At 39.4% G+C, this 18067-nt stretch overlaps 1 protein-coding gene and 1 long non-coding RNA gene across 13 annotated transcripts in view; one reads left to right on the top strand and one right to left on the bottom strand.

The window, feature by feature from the left end:
* SLC38A1 (solute carrier family 38 member 1) overlaps positions 1-7373 on the top strand; it is an 85422-nt gene extending 78049 nt beyond the window's left edge. For 11 of the 12 annotated variants that reach the window (XM_024256287.3, XM_054526523.2, XM_024256290.3 and 8 more), the window contains one exon: positions 1357-7373. In XM_024256287.3, coding sequence (XP_024112055.1) covers positions 1357-1458 — 102 coding nt within the window. In that variant the 3' untranslated portion in view covers positions 1459-7373. 12 annotated transcript variants of the gene reach the window in all.
* Positions 7374-7603: 230 nt separating this feature from the next.
* On the bottom strand, positions 7604-12999 carry LOC129049114 (uncharacterized). The gene is made up of 3 exons (XR_008511915.1): positions 12922-12999; positions 10439-10515; positions 7604-7706 (listed from the first exon to the last, which is right to left on the bottom strand). It is a non-coding gene; the product is annotated as an uncharacterized LOC129049114 (long non-coding RNA).
* Positions 13000-18067: the final 5068 nt, after the last annotated feature.

The raw sequence follows: 18067 nt of genomic DNA, 5'->3' as shown, positions 1-18067 counted from the left end.
TACTATAAAGACACATGCACATGTATGTTTATTGCGGCACTATTCACAATAGCAAAGACTTGGAACCCCAGATGTCCATCGATGATAGACTGGATTAAGAAAATGTGGCACATGTACACCGTGGAATCGTATGCAGCCATAAAAAAAGGATGAGTTCATGTCCTTTGCAGGGACATGGATGAAGCTAGAAACCATCATTCTAAGCAAACTATCACAAGGACAGAAAACCAAACACTGCATGTTTTCACTCATAGGTGGGAGTTGAACAATGAGAACACATGGACACAGGACAGAGAACATCACACACCAGGGCCTGTCGTGGGGTGGGGGGCCCAGGGAGGGATAGCATTAGGAGAAATACCTAATATAAATTGCAAGTTGATGGGTGCAGCAAACCAACATGGCACATGTATACCTATGTAACAAACCTGCACATTGTGCACATGTACCCTAGAACTTAAAGTATAATAATAATTAAAAAAAATACCTGAGACAGGGTAATTTATAAAGGAAAGAGGTTTAATTGACTCACAATTCCACATGACTGGGGAAGCCTCACAATCATAGCAGAAGGCAAACAAGGAGCAAAGTCACATCTTACATGGTGGCAGGCAGAGAGCATGTGCAGGGGAACTCCCCTTTATAAAACCATCAGATCTCATGAGATTTATTCACTACCATGAGCACAGCATGGGAAAGACCCACCCCAAGGATTCAATTACCTCCTACCAGGCAACTCCCATGACATGTGGGAATTATGAGCTAAAATTCAAGATGAGATTTGGGTAGGGACACAGCCAAACCATATCATCATCTGTCCACTTATGGCCTTCATCAGCCCTTCAGGTAACTCAGGTTTTGACACCGGTTTCCTATTTCACTTAATCAAATCTATTTTGCTTTTGTATTTTTTTTTCCACTTTTTCAAACAGAAATGTTTGCTTGCCAGTGATAAGCTAGGTTGGTAGGTAATGAATAACAAAATGACCTGGATATTTTCTAAGGCCTTTTTTTCCCCCTTGGTTGTAATCTTAGTTTGAGAGAAGCCATAAGGATACCCAGTTATTTGTAGAATGGATACATACACTTGAGGTGACCATGAAGTCAAAGAATGGGACATAGAGGACTACTCTGCTTAGCTTGTTTTTTGTTTTTTTTTTTTCCTATTTTCCCATCCTTGCAGAATCAGATTCATAAAATTTTAGAAAGATTCTCACAGTTCAGCCATGGTTGTGACAAACTCTGAATACGAGAGGACACAAAGGGAGAGGAAAAACCGTTCTATTTTTTTTCCCCAGGTACATGTGGAAAATTTTTGCTGCACTGAAAATAACCCTTGCCTTTCTCTTGCTCCAGGCTGCCCTTTTCTTGGGCCTGGGGGTGTTGTTCTCCTTGGTCAGCATTCCCTTGGTCATCTATGACTGGGCCTGCTCATCGAGTAGTGACGAAGGCCACTGAGACCCGCCGAGAAAAAGAAACATCCCTGTTGTCTGCTCAGTCAAGTCCCCACCCATCAGCAATCTCTCACCACTTCTTTTGCAAGTTTACAGAAGCAAACAGAAATGTACAGGATACTTAAAATGGAATAACTCTTTGGTTGCAAAACAGAGACATGGTTCTATAATGCTTCATGTCCCTCCAAGATTTGAGATCAATTTAGGGATCGTGAATTTTTTTTTTTTTCCAAATTTCATACAATCATATTTCCCAGTACTTTTCACAGTCATTTTGTACCCATCTAACTCTGTGTTTTGTGGCTTCCCGGTCTCTTAGAACTTTGAAAACATGATATGCAATCATGTTTATTTATTATACATCCAGATTCTGAAATAATTTTCCTACTGATGTTCAGCTCACACTATCTGTACCTTTTTAGAAGAGAAAAGAATCTTGAATTGTATATATTTATTTTGCTTTACAGAAAAAAATGGTTTCGTAAATAATTTGCCTATTTTGGTTAACATAGCACACAGAGATAATCATCTGAAAATTATAGGGCACTGCCACTGCTGAATCAGAGTATGCCCAATATTTGAGGTGGCTCTGATTTCCTGGCGGCTGAGCTCGGGTAGTCCAGTGGCCTAGCTGGTACCACATCTATTCCCATCCAGAGACATTCTCTGGCAAGTGTTCTCAGCTGAAAAGTGGTTGGGGATGATTCTTACCTTGGTAATTAAATGAAGCTACACATTTGGGTAATCTAGCAAATGAAGTATTGTTTCCCTCTTGGCAACTTGTGTCAGAGTTACTCTGGTCTGAGTCAACTTTCGCTGGGGAAAACCTATGGAACCTACTGCAAAAAGATTGTCCAAAATGCCTAAGAAAATACTCCTCTGATGCGTTTGGCCTTCAACCCCACCTGTCTTGTTGAAGGGAGAAAAATGTTTTAGTACATTATACGCCCAGCAGCTTTTATTCATGTCCACCAGCTAGTTGCACAGAGAATCATGTGTACCTAACTAAGGATGATCTAGGATAAGTAACTCCTGTTTTATATTGAGTACTTTAGGGAAGTCTTTAAAAGACTTGTTTTATATCTATAAATCTAGGTTATTACAAATACAAGATTTTTGTACCTTAAATAAGCCTCATTTATATTTCTTCTTCATTAATTCTCCATCTAGTCTTGTGAAAAAAAAAAAAAAAAAAACCCTAAGAGATAGTCTTTGTGAAGAGCTTCTGACAGAATCACTGAGTACCTTCCTTCCCCCAGATGAGAAAGACAAGGGGGTCTCAGTGTCTGTGCTGTCTCCTCTTCTCTCCCCCAACCAAGGACTGTGCCATTACTGCCCATCTCAACTGTCCATGCAGGAGGACAGAGTTGCCTGGTACTCTTACCCTAGTCCCTCTCCTAAAGGGAGCACGAGGAAACTGAAGAGAATGAAAAAGAAGAGAGTTTGTAGCTGAAAAAGGAATAGGGATAGCAAGGAAACCCAGAACTGCATTCCCCTAAGTTGGGCCATCCCCTGTGATTGAATTGTCCGTAGCTTGCCTATGGTGAGAAATGTGCATGCTCCGTGAGCTGGTCTCTTGAAACAGGACTTATGTTTCCTCTATATTCTGGTTGAATTTTCCAAACACATAAGTTCATTGAGCACAGATTTCTTATCCAGAGATAAATAGAATCTAACTGCAGACTGTTGGCAGAGTTTCCAGGCACTTAGCCATGTTCCCTTCCTGACTCAAATCCCCAAAGGCCTTCACTCTCACTGAGAATCACACTAATGTCCCATAGGTAAGGCAGGCATTGAAGCACCTGTCGTGATCCTCTTGGGGGGAGAATGAAAGGTTATTTCCTGCATTGCATCATCATAGCCTTTAATATAATGCTACAGAATCATATCCACATTAGGTTAGAGTTCAGATATTTGGATATGAATACCTAACCTAGCCATATCCATGGCCATCTCTGTCCTTTTCAGCAATGTTTTCCATATTAGCAACGACAGAAACAGAAGAAGCCAAGATTCAGTCGGTTCTTGGGAGCTTGTCTAGAGCACCAAGTAATGAAATAGCCAGGTAGTGGGATGACCTTACCTTTAAAAATACATAATTTAGTTTGTAAGCTATATTATGCTACTTTCTATTTTCCTTGTTACTTTATAGCAATTCATTTTACACTCACAAAGTCAATTTAGAACCTTATCATTAACTGGGATGTGTAGTGATATTTTTGAGCCTCTGGGTTTCACGTGTCAATACAAGGAATATTTATTTAAAATAGATTTATTTAGAGGAGGCACAGTGTTGTTGATCTGTGTGATACCACACATATTTTTAAAAACCTTTGTGTGTTTATCTAAATTTGTTGTTGACTGAATATAATAGACCCTACCATAATTTGTCAAATATCACTGATAAGTTACATCCTTTGTGTGGGATTAGCTGTAAAGTATACTGCTCTTATTCTTATTCAGAATAGTTAATTGGTAGCCAAAAATACATGTATCACAGATGTTAGGTCAAACTTAAACAGCACAGTCAAGTGCTATGGAAGTTTTTCTGCTAAATTAGTAGATTAAAGAATATTATACCCTAGGCATGGGGAGCAGCACGTTTTCCTTTGATAGGTAGGATCTCTATTCTAGTGAACAGTGCCAGTTTCACACTTTGGATTTAGAACTGTTCTCTAGTTATTGTAATACAGAATACTCTCAATCCCTAATTTACTTAATGTTACTTATTGGAAGTGGGGCTGATGAAATACGCACAGGAGGGAAATCTACTCTGTTTAGGCACAGGCAGCCCCAGTGTATAAGGAGATCATATTCCAAAAGGTTGTCAGTTGGTTGTTTGCAACATGGAATGTATTTTCCTTTAGAGACCACGTTATCCATGGTGGTTAGGCCCCTAGAGCAGCTGGAAAAGATGATCAAACCCATAGGTTAGCTGAAATCGAATAATGTAATAGGTTTGCTAAAGAATCTAACCATCAAATATAATATTGTTTCCAGGGAGGGTGTTTGTTCAGAGTTGCCTGTTAGTAGAATCTGGACTGTCCATCCCAGCCACATCCCACCTACTGGACAGTAGGGGTAGAGATGCCACCAGGCTACGGGTGACCAGAGTGGCCTGAAACATGGTGTCCAGCAAAAAATGGGAAGGAATAAGTCCATGACTGCCGGAGAGCTTGCTGGTAGGAGGAGGGTGAAGGAGGGTGAGGGGGCCTCTCGTGGGTCAGAAACCTCCAGGGACATCCCTCAGCTGGTACCTCTGCTGTTGTCTGGAGGGTTCAGGCTTGGTCTGCCTCCTTCTGTTTGTCTGACTTTTGGCTCCTATGGTTCATCTCCTGCCCTGCCCACCACAGAAAAGGATACTGCTGCAGAGCTTCTCCCATGCACCAGTCATTGAGGCCAGCGCACAGCACTTTTAATGTTTTTAGTGCTAGTAACCATGTTTTAACTCTCCAGGAATCAGCTGGGAGGTTAGAAACAAGAAAAAAGGGGAAAAAAAAGCTCTCCACCCACTTTCCTTTTTTACAGTTACAGACCCTGTTGAGAAAAGCACCCAGATGGGTGATGGTGACAGGGCTTGTGGTGGGACACAGGGTTGTGGTAAGATTCCTCAGTGCTTCGGAGAGCATCTAAGACTGTTACCCTGGAACTGACTGCTTTCTAGAGCTTGATTCATGCCTCTAATCCAGTGGTTCTCAAAGTGTGGCCCCTAGACCAATAGCATCAGCATCATTGGGGACCTTATTAGAATGCAGATTCTCAGCCCCCTCCCAGACTTGGCGAAGTCAGAAGCTGTCAGGGAGGGACTCAGCAAATGATTCTAAAGTACATCAAGTTTGAGAACCACCCTAAGCCAATGAGTCTCCCTTTTACTTCCCATTAGTCCTACCCCACCAGATGATTCCTAGGACTCATGGTGCAAGATACAGGAGCCAGGCTTTAGGGAGGGGAGGAAAGGAGCCTGGCAGCAGGGGTCTCTGCAATGGCAAGACAGTGAGTGAATCCAGCGCTGCCACCTGGTCATCCCCCTCTCGTTGAAAATACCAGTGAGTGCAGGTGCAAATTCCCAAACACAGCCTGCCTGCACTTGGTGTTACCTCGGGCTGAGGCACGATATTTTATTTTTTAAAGCTGTGAGGAAATGAAAGTGAGGCTTTGGTGGGGGTGGGGCAGTTGTGAAAGAAATTAAAATAAAAGACCTTTTGTAAATGCAGACTTAGAAGAAATACTGAATTTGTGTCAGAAGTTCTCCAGTGTTTGTGTTAATCGTGTGGTGATAATCCTGTCCTCCTTTTAAAGCAAATTCTCTACTGAAAGGTCTGCTCTGCTTAAGGAGCTACAAACTGCTCTCAAAAGAATGAAATACTGAGTTCCAATTCAGTGGGGCACAGTGTTGGACTATGGCACATTTAGTTGGAGTTGGGGGGAGGTCAGGAATATAATCAGATATTGGATTTTATACCTTAGAGCAAAACCTATTAGTCTCTCTCAGTTTATCAATTTAAATGGCTTTAGGCATAGAGGGGGTGTAAACTTTAAGAATATAATTCTCCCATTCAAGTTTACAGCAAACATCTAGCCACCTTCAAAACAAAGAAGATACAGACCATCATTTAGCAATACTAATACATGATTTTCCTTGGGGATGGCAGGTTTGAGAATCCTTTAGCAACAGGACATACTTCCCCTAAATTACAGTGAATTATTTGTAACGAGATAAAGCTTTCGGGTACAAACTGAAGGTGGGGTGTCTAAAAACTAAAAACTATCACTAAATCTCAAAGAGAAAGTTCTTGGAAAATATGTAAAGTTCACAAGGTGCAGACATTTTCCTTCTTTAGGCTTTTATCTAAGGAAGGGCTATGAAACTGGGCCCATCTGTGTACAGGCTCAAATTTACATTTTTAAAGGAAGAATCTATGCAGCTGAGGCTTATTGCAGGAAATACTTCATTTGTATGTAAATATTATTGTAAATAAATAGGAGGCTGTATATTTTTGAAGTTGTTGATCCACACTGAAATAGAAGTCTCTAGGATCTGCATATAAACAATAAATGTTTCCTAGATATTAGTGGTTTTGTTTGGGAATTAGAAAAATTTACATTCTCTCCCAGGTAACATAGTTCTCTGAATGTAAACTTGGAACCTGAAACCCTACTTAATTTAGAGAAAGAAATGTCTGAGAAATAGTTCCATTGATTTCTTATGCTGGCATTAAGATCAATTATTTAACAGATAGTCCTCTGAGATACAAATAAGGAATATTTAGACACAAATCCTTGTCATATAGAAACAGATATACCCAAACGACAAATTGTTTCTTCATAATGATCTTCCATTGTTAACACTGATACCACTACACAGTACATATGAAAACAGAAGCTGGGGAGAAGAATGTTTTTTTCACAATTGAATTGCTGCATTTCTCAAACTTTGGGATCCATGAAAGCGGGGAGAGGGAACCTGAATATTAATTATGAGCACAAATTTGAAGGAAGGAAAACAAAGAACCATTATCTAATCAAGCTTTGAAAGTCCTGCATGTTTGCCTTTTATTTTAGTGTTGACGCCAACATAGACTGTCTAAGGTAATTTTTTCTCCAAACACTTGAATCTTGGTCATTGGTATGTAATCCACTCTCTAGAGTCCAGTGTACTTTAGACTTCATCTGAGTCCAGTACATGTACCACACTACTGTTTTGGTAATGTAAAAACCTTGTAAATGAATTTCAGATGGGTGATTTAAGTGAGTCACAAGTCACAAAACTTTGCTATTCATAGTTAATCAAATAGAACTGGGTTTTTTTTTTTTTCAGGGTGTGGTGTAAAGAAAGAAATATAAGAAGTTCTGTTCTATAACTGCTCTGTTAACATAGTTTTTAAACATTAAAAAATATGAACTAAAAATATTTAAAAATTTTGTGTTTGTTATTTTGCAATGCAATACTAAAATGGGGCAGTTGTGTACTATATACACTACTCAGGATTGCTGGAGAAGGGTTGTACATATTTGTCAGTGTTCTAGATCATAGAAGGTTATATATTTAAGCACCCTAACGTAAATATTTTAAAAAATACTTCTGATAGAAATCTATCTGGTCTGAAACATATACCACATTTCTCCATTCTTCATAATCAGAGTAGATTCGCCATAATATTTTTTTAAATTCAAGTTTACCTTTGTAAGTATTAATTTCTGCCCTGTGTTGTTGGAAGGAGTTGAGTCTTCCTCTGCCCACATTGCTGCCACCTATAAAAGAAGAACTTCTATCAACACTTCCATTTCTCGTAACTATTGGGTCAAAGCTAGTGCAGCCTTGTCTTTTCTTTATCCATCACCAGCTCCTCTCCAGCATCTTAGAAAGGCTTTACCAGACCAGCAAGATGGCCAAAGTCTGACATCCAAGTTCTTCTTGTAGACAGGGCTAGCACAGGAATAGCCTGGGTCTTTTACGGTGTGGCTGGGGATGAAGACTCCCTTGATGAACTCCTCTGGCCTGCCCAGGTGACAGCAGTACATTCTGCAGGACCTCGGTGGCACACACGCAAAACTCAAAGTAGAAACCTGGGGCATGGGAGTCCAAGTCATGTTCTCCAATATAAATTCGTTAGGAATAAAGCTGATATTTTTATCCTTACATGCCTCCTATGCCTACTTAATTGATCAAAACCCCAAAGGCAAAGGGTGTGAGTGAGTAATTATCACTTTCAAACTCAAGCAGTAGTAAAAGTTAAAAGACTATTGAGAATCTGAGCAGATTTTGTTCCAAATTGAAAGGACCAGTCCTGCAGTGTCTTTGATATTTCTGGCTTCTTCCTCCTACTCTCCCTCCATGAGTATTTGCTAATACTGTTCCATTCCATCCTTTTTTACACAGAATTGTCAGGGAAGAGTTATTCTCCCCCTTTCCCATGGAATGAACTATGGGCTTGTATTAGTCAGGGCTCTCCAGAGGGACAGAACTAATAGGATATATGTATATATGAAAGAGAGTTTATTAGGGAGAGTTGGCTCACACGATCACAAGGCGAAGTCTCACAATAGGCCGTCTGCAAACTGGGGAAGAAAGAAGCCAGTAGTGGCTCAGTCCGAGTCCAAAAGCCTCAAAAGCAGGTAAGCTGACAGTGCAGCCTTCAGTCTGTGGCCAAAGGCCAGAGAGCCCCCAAAAAACCCCTAGTGTAAGTCCCAGAGTCCAAAAGCTGAAGAACCTAGAGTCTGATGTCCAAGGGCAGGAGGAATAGAAGGAAGCATCCAGCACGGGAGAAAGATGAAAGCCAGAAGACTCAGCAAGCCAGCTTAGCCCATCTTCTTCCACCTGCTTTGTTCTAGCCGTGCTGGCAGCTTATTGGATGGTGCCCACCCACATTGAGGATGGCTCTTCCTCTCCCAGTCCACTGACTCAAATGTCAGTCTCCTCTGGCAATCCCCTTGCAGATGCACCCAGAAACAATACTTTACCAGCTATCTAGGCATCCTTCAGTCCAATCAAGTTGACACCTAATATTAACCATCACGGGGCTTAATGATAACTTTGCAACTCAGAAGTCCTGTTTTCTTACTTTCTAGATTTATAATTGTGTTCTGCCTAGTTTGGAAAGGGTGGATGAGGCCCAAATAACTAGGCCAATTTTTGAATATCGATTTTTAAAAATCTTTTATTAGTTTACATTTTAGACTAATCCAAGTTAGTAGAATAATCTGCTCATTGGGAGAGTCAGTACAACATCAAAATAATCTGCCAAATTATCCAAATGTATTATAAAGCCATAGCACTTAAAACAGAATTGAACTGGGTACAAATAAAGAAATAGATCATATTAGTGAATGCATAAATGATCCAAATAATACCAGAAAGGTGGCCTTTCAAACCAATGGGGAAAAATAAAGGTTACTTAATAAATGATAGGAAAAAATACATAGTTTTTGAAGAAAATGAAACCAGATTTCTATATTACCCCTTATCCTAAAGAGAACTTAGATATATTAAAGACTTTGAATAACACATGGGTAAATATATCTATTTTTATAAGCATGAAACCATGACTTAAATAAAGTATGTGTCAAAAAATTTAGTTAGCTTATTAATTAAGGAACAAGTAATATGTTTAAAAATTGGTCCAAAGGAGAACGCAAAGAACAGATACATATATAAGCAATCAGGAATTCTAAAATGAATTTGCTAATAGATGCAAAACTGGCCTGTCCACATGGGGAAATTAATTGCATCTTAATCAGACAGAATTATTTTGTATGTCTGGACAATAATCATTTCCATCTCTCAGTTTTCTACAATTTAGAGGGTTATAAAGTAGCTCAAAAACCAAAAACAAGGGGGTGCGAGGCAAAATTCTTATAGAATCGGATATCCCAGAAGCAGCATATAATATTTCGTTGAAAGTACACCCATCCAGTAATCTTTTTTGCTTCTTTTAAAGTCTTTCCAATTTCCCTAACAACTTCCCCTTTGTGACTATAAAAATCTCAAAGATTATTCTTGGTCATAAAAAGAATGGTCTCATTAGCCTTGGCCTGATTATTTGCATGGGTGCGGCAAGAGTGTTAATTAACCACATAAGCTTCCTTGAGTTTGCTTTGCAAACCTAGAGCTATGTACTATTGAACAGCTACTGGAGCCATAGAACTGCACTTTTAAAAGTCTCTATGGGTTGAGGGGGAAAAAGTCTCCATCATTTGCTAGCTCAGGGCTAGGAAAGCAAGCCTGAGAGACTCCACCGTATTCACCTATACCATCTATAGATTTAGATGAATTCCTTTCTACTTGAGTTCCCTTAAATTTGCTAAGGTTCATGGCCTGCCAGGAAGTGCTCTTTGTCACCACCCATCATAATAGGATCCTAAAGACCAGTTTAGGTACTAGACCATAGGTTACAACCCTAGAAGGTTGGTACTAAGCCAGGGTTTTGTAAGCATTGGCTACGGAAGTAAAATTAACCTTTGTCCCTTGGAGTTGTTTGACGTACCTGTTAAATGACCATCACCCTCACATATGATCTTCCAAGTAAGGCCATGATGACATTCAATTTTGTCCAGTTATGTACTGGGAAAGAAAAAGATTCTTGTTGAACCTATGCAAATAACTACATTGCTGTCAAAAAGGTAACTCAGTCACAGTGTTTAAACTCGGGGTGGGGGAGAGTTCAGTGAGAAGCAGGAAAAAAATGTTTAGTTTCATTTTACAAAAGCAGAGTCTACTGAATTGTTGTAGACTGAAGATAGCCTAAGAAGAAAGAGAAATATCTTCCTTATATATCCAGCAAATACAGCCTTAAAACAACATCAATACAACCACAATAAAAATTTTCCTCATCAGCTCATTCTGTCCTTCGTAATTGTGTTTTGCTGAATTTTGGATTAGCATTTCTGCATTCAGAAAGCTATGTGCTTCTGCATTGAAAAGACTCCTGTAAATTCATACTCATTACACAGGTACAGACTGAAAATTGTCTAAATATCATCAGCTCAGGGTTTGTACCCAAGAGTCTATTCTTTGAATAGACTTCGATTGTTTAAAGTACTTGGCGCCGTCTTCTTCCATGAGACTCTGAGGCTGTCTTTCTTTGCTGAAGAACCAAATTTTGGCTTGTAGTTAATAGCAGAGACTAAGGCAAGTTTCAGGAAGCAGAAACCTATTTGATAATAAGACCAAAAGGTTGTAGTTAATTTACCTCAGTAACTAATAGTTATCCATTATATCTTAGGTATCCTTATCGATAACCTTGAAGGACCATGTGGTATTCCACTGAAGGGTCACCTAACAATCTGTTTTGCCCATTTCAAAGTCCTTCGCAATTTTTCTGTTGCAATATGTATATCTATATCTTATACAGATAATACCTTGGAGTGCAGAAGACCTTTCTTTTTACAAAACATAGGCGCCACAGAGGAAGTAATTGATCAGTAAATATTTTAAAACTCTGTATGACACACAATAGTGCTAACATGCAAAAAAATCTGAAAATCCAAATGGGATACAAAACTAACATTTGCCACTCACGTGTTGCAATGGGTGGGACCTGCCTCTTCAGTTTGAGGTTCAAATTATTCAAAATATTCCCCTGGCCAAATTTCCAGGATGCCTAACACCTCTTTCCTTCCCACTTCCAAATGGTGCAAGAACCCAGAGGTGTCTGCTTCCAAACTCCAGGCAAAGAGAGAACTGGTGAATGTAATCAGTTCACAGCAGGCTTCCTTCCCACCTCAGTCACTTCTGTCACTGCCACATGATGTCCCTGTTGAACACTGGCCCTGTGCAATCTGTTACATCTGTGTCTGCTGCTGCAGTCATGTCTTCACAGGTCCACAACTCGAGGAGGGCTGAAGCAGCAGAGGAAGGTTGACCCCAGTCCACACAGTGCTATGGTAGCTGTCACTTTAGGAGCCCAAGCAAGGAATGGCTCCTCTGTTTGCCACCAGCTCGCTCCCAATCCATACCCTCCACCATGTCTGGCTAAGGAGGGACTTTTGTTTACAACTGTACACTGTTAAAACCAACCCTCTCACTTTCCCCCAACGCATGGGAGTTGAAACTTGATACTGATTCCAGGTTCTACTCCTGATGTCCTCATGGTGAGTTCCCCTGTAGCGCTCTTAGGACTGTTTCTTGCTCCTTCCACTATTATCTTAATCCGCAAGTGAAGTATGAAAAGTAGCAAAACCCAAAAGGGAAAAAATTGAGTAGGAGACAATATTATTTTCCCAGGAGCTGTCCTGGTACCTCTGCAAATTTGCCTGACTCAATAATTTTTGGTGCAGAAATGTCTGACTTGGGGCACTCATGTTAAACCACAGAAACACTGTCACATCCTTCCTTTGGAGTGGTGCTTGCCTGATTGGCTCGTTTTTAAAAAATCCCCTTTTCAAGAAAATTTGGCTGCTATTCAGAATTTAAGGGCCATTCGACTTTTCTCTTGTTTAAAAGTGACTAATTGTCTTCACAAAGAAGCACCTAGAAGCTCTCAAAGTTTCCCTAAGCAGCCCTTGGCTACATAGCATAAGGCTAATCTCCTTAATAAATCAAGAGCTTCTAAAAGTCACTAAGAAGGAAAAAAATAAGCTGTAGAAAATAAAAAAGGAGCCACCAGGAAAAGAAATACAATAAACACTTGAGATGTGTTCAATCTAACACTCTAACTCGTAAATCAATACATGCAAATTAGAATATCTATATGATACCTTTTTCTTTCTTTTTCATATTGGCAAAGACCAAAATGGTTGCTGTTATAGTTCTGGTAAGGATGTAAGAAACAGGCATTTGTGTATGCAGTTGGTGAGAATGTAAACTGTTGCAACCTTTTTGGAGAGCAATTTGGCAATATCTATGAATGTTGTAAGTGCTCTTTACTTTTGTCCCATCAGTTCTGTGTCTGTGAATTTTTCTAAACTCACAAGAAGGTAGAAGAACATATGAACAATAGAATGTCAGATTCTCGTCTTGTCTGTTTACCTCAGTTCGTATTCCAGCCTCTCTTCTTTTATGTTTCTGTAGTCCTCCTAGCTGTTCCTTCACCACTTCTGTTTTTTCAATAAGCTCTTCAACAGTGCTTATATTTATACTTCCCCTAACTAAACCCAGCCCCAGCCCTGTTTTCCATATTCAAGCTCCCAGTTAGCCCAGCTCTCTACCACAGATAGAAACTAGAGATGATATTTGACCATATGCATCAGAAGATATTAATTGGCAAATCCCTGTTCAACTCTAGTTTGTTTCCACATAGCCAGTTTCAAAATGATAGCGGTAGTTTTATGAAATTTATGAATTTAGGACAGCTTTAAAAAATACTTATGCTAGGGCCCTACCTCAGACCAATTAAATCATAATCTCTAGCGGTATAGTCAGAGATATTTTCAAAATCTTCCAGGGTGGAAGGTGGGAGGAGATAGAGGATCAGGAAAAATAACTAATGGTTTAATACCTGGGTGACAAAATAATCTGTACAACAAACCCACAGGACAAAACTTTACCTATATAACAAACCTGCACATGTACCCCCAAATTTAAAAGTTAAATTAAAAAAATTATTTTAAAAAATTACTCCAAACTTAAGATGAAGAGAGGACATAATATGAAACTGGGAAATTATTTACCAGTCCTAGCCAAGGATTATTTAATTATCTAGAGGAATGTACTTTTGTTTGTTCAGATTTTTATCTGGTAGAGATGCAAATGATTTCTGCCCAGTAGAAAAATAATCTCAAAAGTTTGTATCTAACTTAACAATCTTGTTATATTATTCTATTATTTCTATATGCCTATAAACATCCAGTTCTTCAAAATGCTCTGAGTTTTGTTTTTTTTTTTTTCTTTGAGACAGGGTCTCACTCTGTCACCCAGGCTGGAGTGCAGTGGCTAGAACACGGCTAACAGCAGGCCTGACTTTCCGGGCTCAAGTGATCCACCTCAGCCTCTTCAGTGGCTGGGACCACAGGCACACACCACCAGACCTGGCTAATTTTTTTTTTTGGTAAGGATGGGGTCTTACTAACTTACAAGAAGGTATAAGAACAAGTGATCCTCCTGCCTCTGCCTCCCAAAGTGCTGGAATTACAGGTGCAAACCACCACACCTGGCCGCAAAATGTTCTTTTAACCAGTTTTACCATCCTACTTCAGATTGCCTGTGTGTGGCCTTTGTCTTATTATTTTTGTTAAGAATACTATCAGCCAGGCACAGTGGCTCATGCTTGTAATATCAGCAGGAGGATCACTTAAGCCCAGGAGTTTGAGACCTGCCTGGGCAAAAAAGTGAGATCCTGCCCCTACAAAAAAATATATTCTTTAATTAGCCGGGCATGGTGGTATGCACCTATGGTCCCAGCTACACCGGAGGCCAAGGCAGGAGGATGGCTTGAGCCCAGAATGTTGAAGTTGCAGTGAGCTGTATTCACATCAGTGCACTACAGCCTGGGTGACAGAGTGAGACTCTGTCTCTTAAAAAAAGGAAAAAAAAAAATACTATTCATAGGATGTGAAATTCTCATCTCTGTTGTGATATTTGATGTCATACTTGCTGCCCCCATGGTATTTATTATCTTTGATCATCAGCTTTTTATTTTATTCATGATATGGGTACCCTGGACATAGAGTAATTTTTTGATATATTCTTGATGGGCAAAAAATGTCTTATATGAAGATAAACATTGCAATTCCAATTTTCGGAAACAATAGGCAGGCCAAACAGAACGTGTCTGAGAGCAGGACAGGCCCCTGACAACCACCAGTTGGTGACTTTTTCTTCAGTCAGTCACACTGGAAGCAAATTAGATCTGTATGAACAGCTCAGTAGTTGGAGATAGGGCATCAGAAAAGATGTTATATACCATCCCTACTTTTTGAAAGGATAGCTCTTCTAAGTAGTTTAGAAGCAGTCCTTTCTGCCTGGGGAAGCCACTTGCTTTTACTTTTCAAACATCAAAGTTATTTGAGATAAAGGTTTATTTTCCTGTGGAATATGGATGGTTTGGAACAGCATGAAGGAAAAAGTTAGATCTACTTTCCATTCATAGTTTTCAAAGACTCTTTTGACTGTCAAACGATGTCTTTATTCCTGGATCTGTTCCCTGAGAGATTTTCAGTGGAGCCCCCTATGTGATGTACATGCCGGGTATTTAGCATTTCCCCCCTTACTTAACCCGTGACTGACAGGTGTAAATGGCACAGCAGCCCCGCCACTGATGGGGACCGTGTGGAGATGTGTTTGCGTATCTGCACTGCTCTCCCATGGGATGGAGCCAGTTTCCCTTGGGTTTTGCTGGATACTGCATCCTTCCTTGCGCGGCTCCTTCCCTTCCTAGCCTCATTCCCTGACCCTCTGTGAATTCTTCTTGGGAACACTTTCTAATAAATCACTTTCACATACATTCTGTCTTGGGATTTGCTTCTGGGAAACCCAACCTAATACGTTAAGTGTGCCTCAGCCCACAGTATCTATAGGTTATATTTAAAATAATCATTTCCCCCCTGTTGTTTTGATCTTTCTTTAAAAAGTAAAATAAAATCCTGGTTATGTTTTTTGTCTTTTTTTTTCTTTTTTAGTATGGGGTTGGGGCAGTCCTTAGCTAAGTCTTGTGGACCTTCTTCCCCTTGTTCAATATCAAACATATAGATAATGCTCCTTTTGGAATAAAATTCCCCTACCAATCTCCCAAGGTTCTTTCTCTGAATGACGTAACCATATAAACCATGTAAACAGCATATTATGTCTGCAGTGTCTGTTCACCTGGGACCTAGCATGGGATTTCCAAACTGTTCTCAGGAACACCCCATAGTTCCCCTCTCAGACTTCTCTGAAAACTCTTGCAGACCACATCCTCTTTTCAAATAATGCTCTCAGGGGACACTCACTGCATTGTTTGTGTGTGCTGTGTGAAATGAATGGCAAATACTTTACTACCTTCCCATTTGAAATGACCGACTAAATAATCGATTCTTCAAGTAGTAGGTCAGTAAGTCATATCATGTGATTGTTCACAATTCCTCCGAGGCTCCACGACTTCCCATATCACTCAGAGAAAAAGCCGAAGCCCTTCCCCAGATGGTCTTCCCATGATCTCTTCCTCCCACATCCTGAAACCCCCCACCCTGGCCACCACCACCAAAACTGGCCTTGTTCCTGGAACATAACAAACAGACTCTGACCTCAGGGCCTGTGCATTTACTGTTCTCTCTGCTGTCATCCTCTTCTCACGCCCTGTATAACTTATTCTCACTGCCCTCAGGTCTCTTCTCAGGTGTCGCCTTCTCACTAAGACACTCTCAGAGCATTTCATAACAAATAATAACTTACCTACCCATCCCACTCATAGTTCACTCCCTATATCCTTTCTCTTGCTTTATTATTATTATTTTTTTAGTCAACTCTTGTCTTCATCTGAAATGCTTTAGTTTGTTTAGTTATTTGTTTATAGTCTATGCCTACCTAGAATGTAAACTCTATGAGGGCAGCGTTTATTTTGTTCACTGCTGTCTCTCAGCACCTGAAACAGGGTAGGTGTTCAAATAAATATTTGACTGAATAAATAAATGAAACTGTTTACACTAAGTCACATTTCATCTTTAAAGTGGAATAATTAGACACAGGATTCAACATCATGTTTCCAGATTTATTTTTCTTTCTCTTTACAATTGTTTAATTTAATTTAAAAATATATTTCTTCCTAGGGGTTCCAAAAATTATAGGTTCCTCCTTGCAAGATGTCAAATATTACAGAGCTGTATTAAGAAATGACTAATAACCTTCTCTCTTATTATCCCACCCACTGAAAAAATATAAATTAATACCCTTTTCCCCAGTGCTCGCATAGCAATACATATCTACCTAGAGACACATAGATGTAGGGCCGGATTTGTTTGTTTGTCTTTAGAATATTAGACTGATACTAAATATCAGGAATATGACTTTCAGCATGGTGGTTACACAAACGGATTCTAGAGTCAGACTGGTTGGATTCAAATGTATTGGATCAGCAATCTCAGACATGTTATTTGATGCCTGGTTTTGCCTTTGTAAAATGGAAGTAATAAGAGAAGCTTTCCATAAAATTGCTGTGAGAAGTAAATGACATTCATTAAAACAACAGCAACAACTTAGAATGGTACACATCACGTTTAAGCATAAGTAAATTATCTGATTCTTTTCCCACTTAATAGATTTCAGATATGCCTCTGAAACAGTACCTACAGATTTAATTCACTCTAGGAATACTTGCATAGCATTCCCTGGTATGGATAAACCAGGGATATAATTTTTTTTCAATTTTTTTTCAATCTCTCCTGTATTGAGAGACATACAGATTTTTATAGTTTTAACCAGTACACACAGTGCTGCAACAAATATCCTTACCGTAGGTGCTTGTAAATTGCTGCATTGTTTCTCTAAATATCCCAAAATATCTCATAAAATCCTAAGAGTGAGATTGTTTTGGGGATTCAAAAGGTCTGTGCTTATTTAACTTCAATAGAAATTATCAAATTACTTTTTAAAACTATTAGTAATAATCCACAAATCCACAAATAATAAATATTTGCCCCTTTTCCTGCACCCTCACCAGTACTAAATGCTGAGACACTTTTAAAGTTTTGCTTAGTGATGACAAAAACATGGAATTTTGTTTTCATTTTATTTTAAAATTTTAAACCATGACTGATCATTGTTTCATGTGTTTACTGGCAATTCTCATTTCCTTTCCTGTGAAATGTCTCTTCAAGTTCTTTATCCATAGTTCAGTAGGGTTGTCTTTTTTTTTTTACTCAATTTGTATAAGAGGAACAAAGGAACACTTGTTTTTTGTTGTTCGTTGAATTTTTGTTTTTTGAGATGGGGTCTCACTCTGTCATCCAGGCTGGAGTGCAGTGGAGCAATCATAACTCACTGCAGCCTCAGGCTCCTGGGCTCAAGCAATCCTCCTGCCTCAGCCTCCCGAGTAGCTGGGACCACAGGCACATACCACCATTCCTGGCAAGAACACTTGTTTATTATTTGTGTTACGAAATATTTTTCCCAGTCTACTGTGTTTGGTTTTAGACTTCATAACATCTCTTGTATCCTTTTATTTCATGTTTTCATGTAGTCAAATTTATCTATTCTTATTTTA

Source organism: Pongo abelii, chromosome 10, assembly GCF_028885655.2.
Source record: "Pongo abelii isolate AG06213 chromosome 10, NHGRI_mPonAbe1-v2.0_pri, whole genome shotgun sequence".
Classification (NCBI taxonomy): Eukaryota; Metazoa; Chordata; class Mammalia; order Primates; family Hominidae; genus Pongo; species Pongo abelii.
This window is presented reverse-complemented; position numbering and strand designations above follow the sequence as displayed.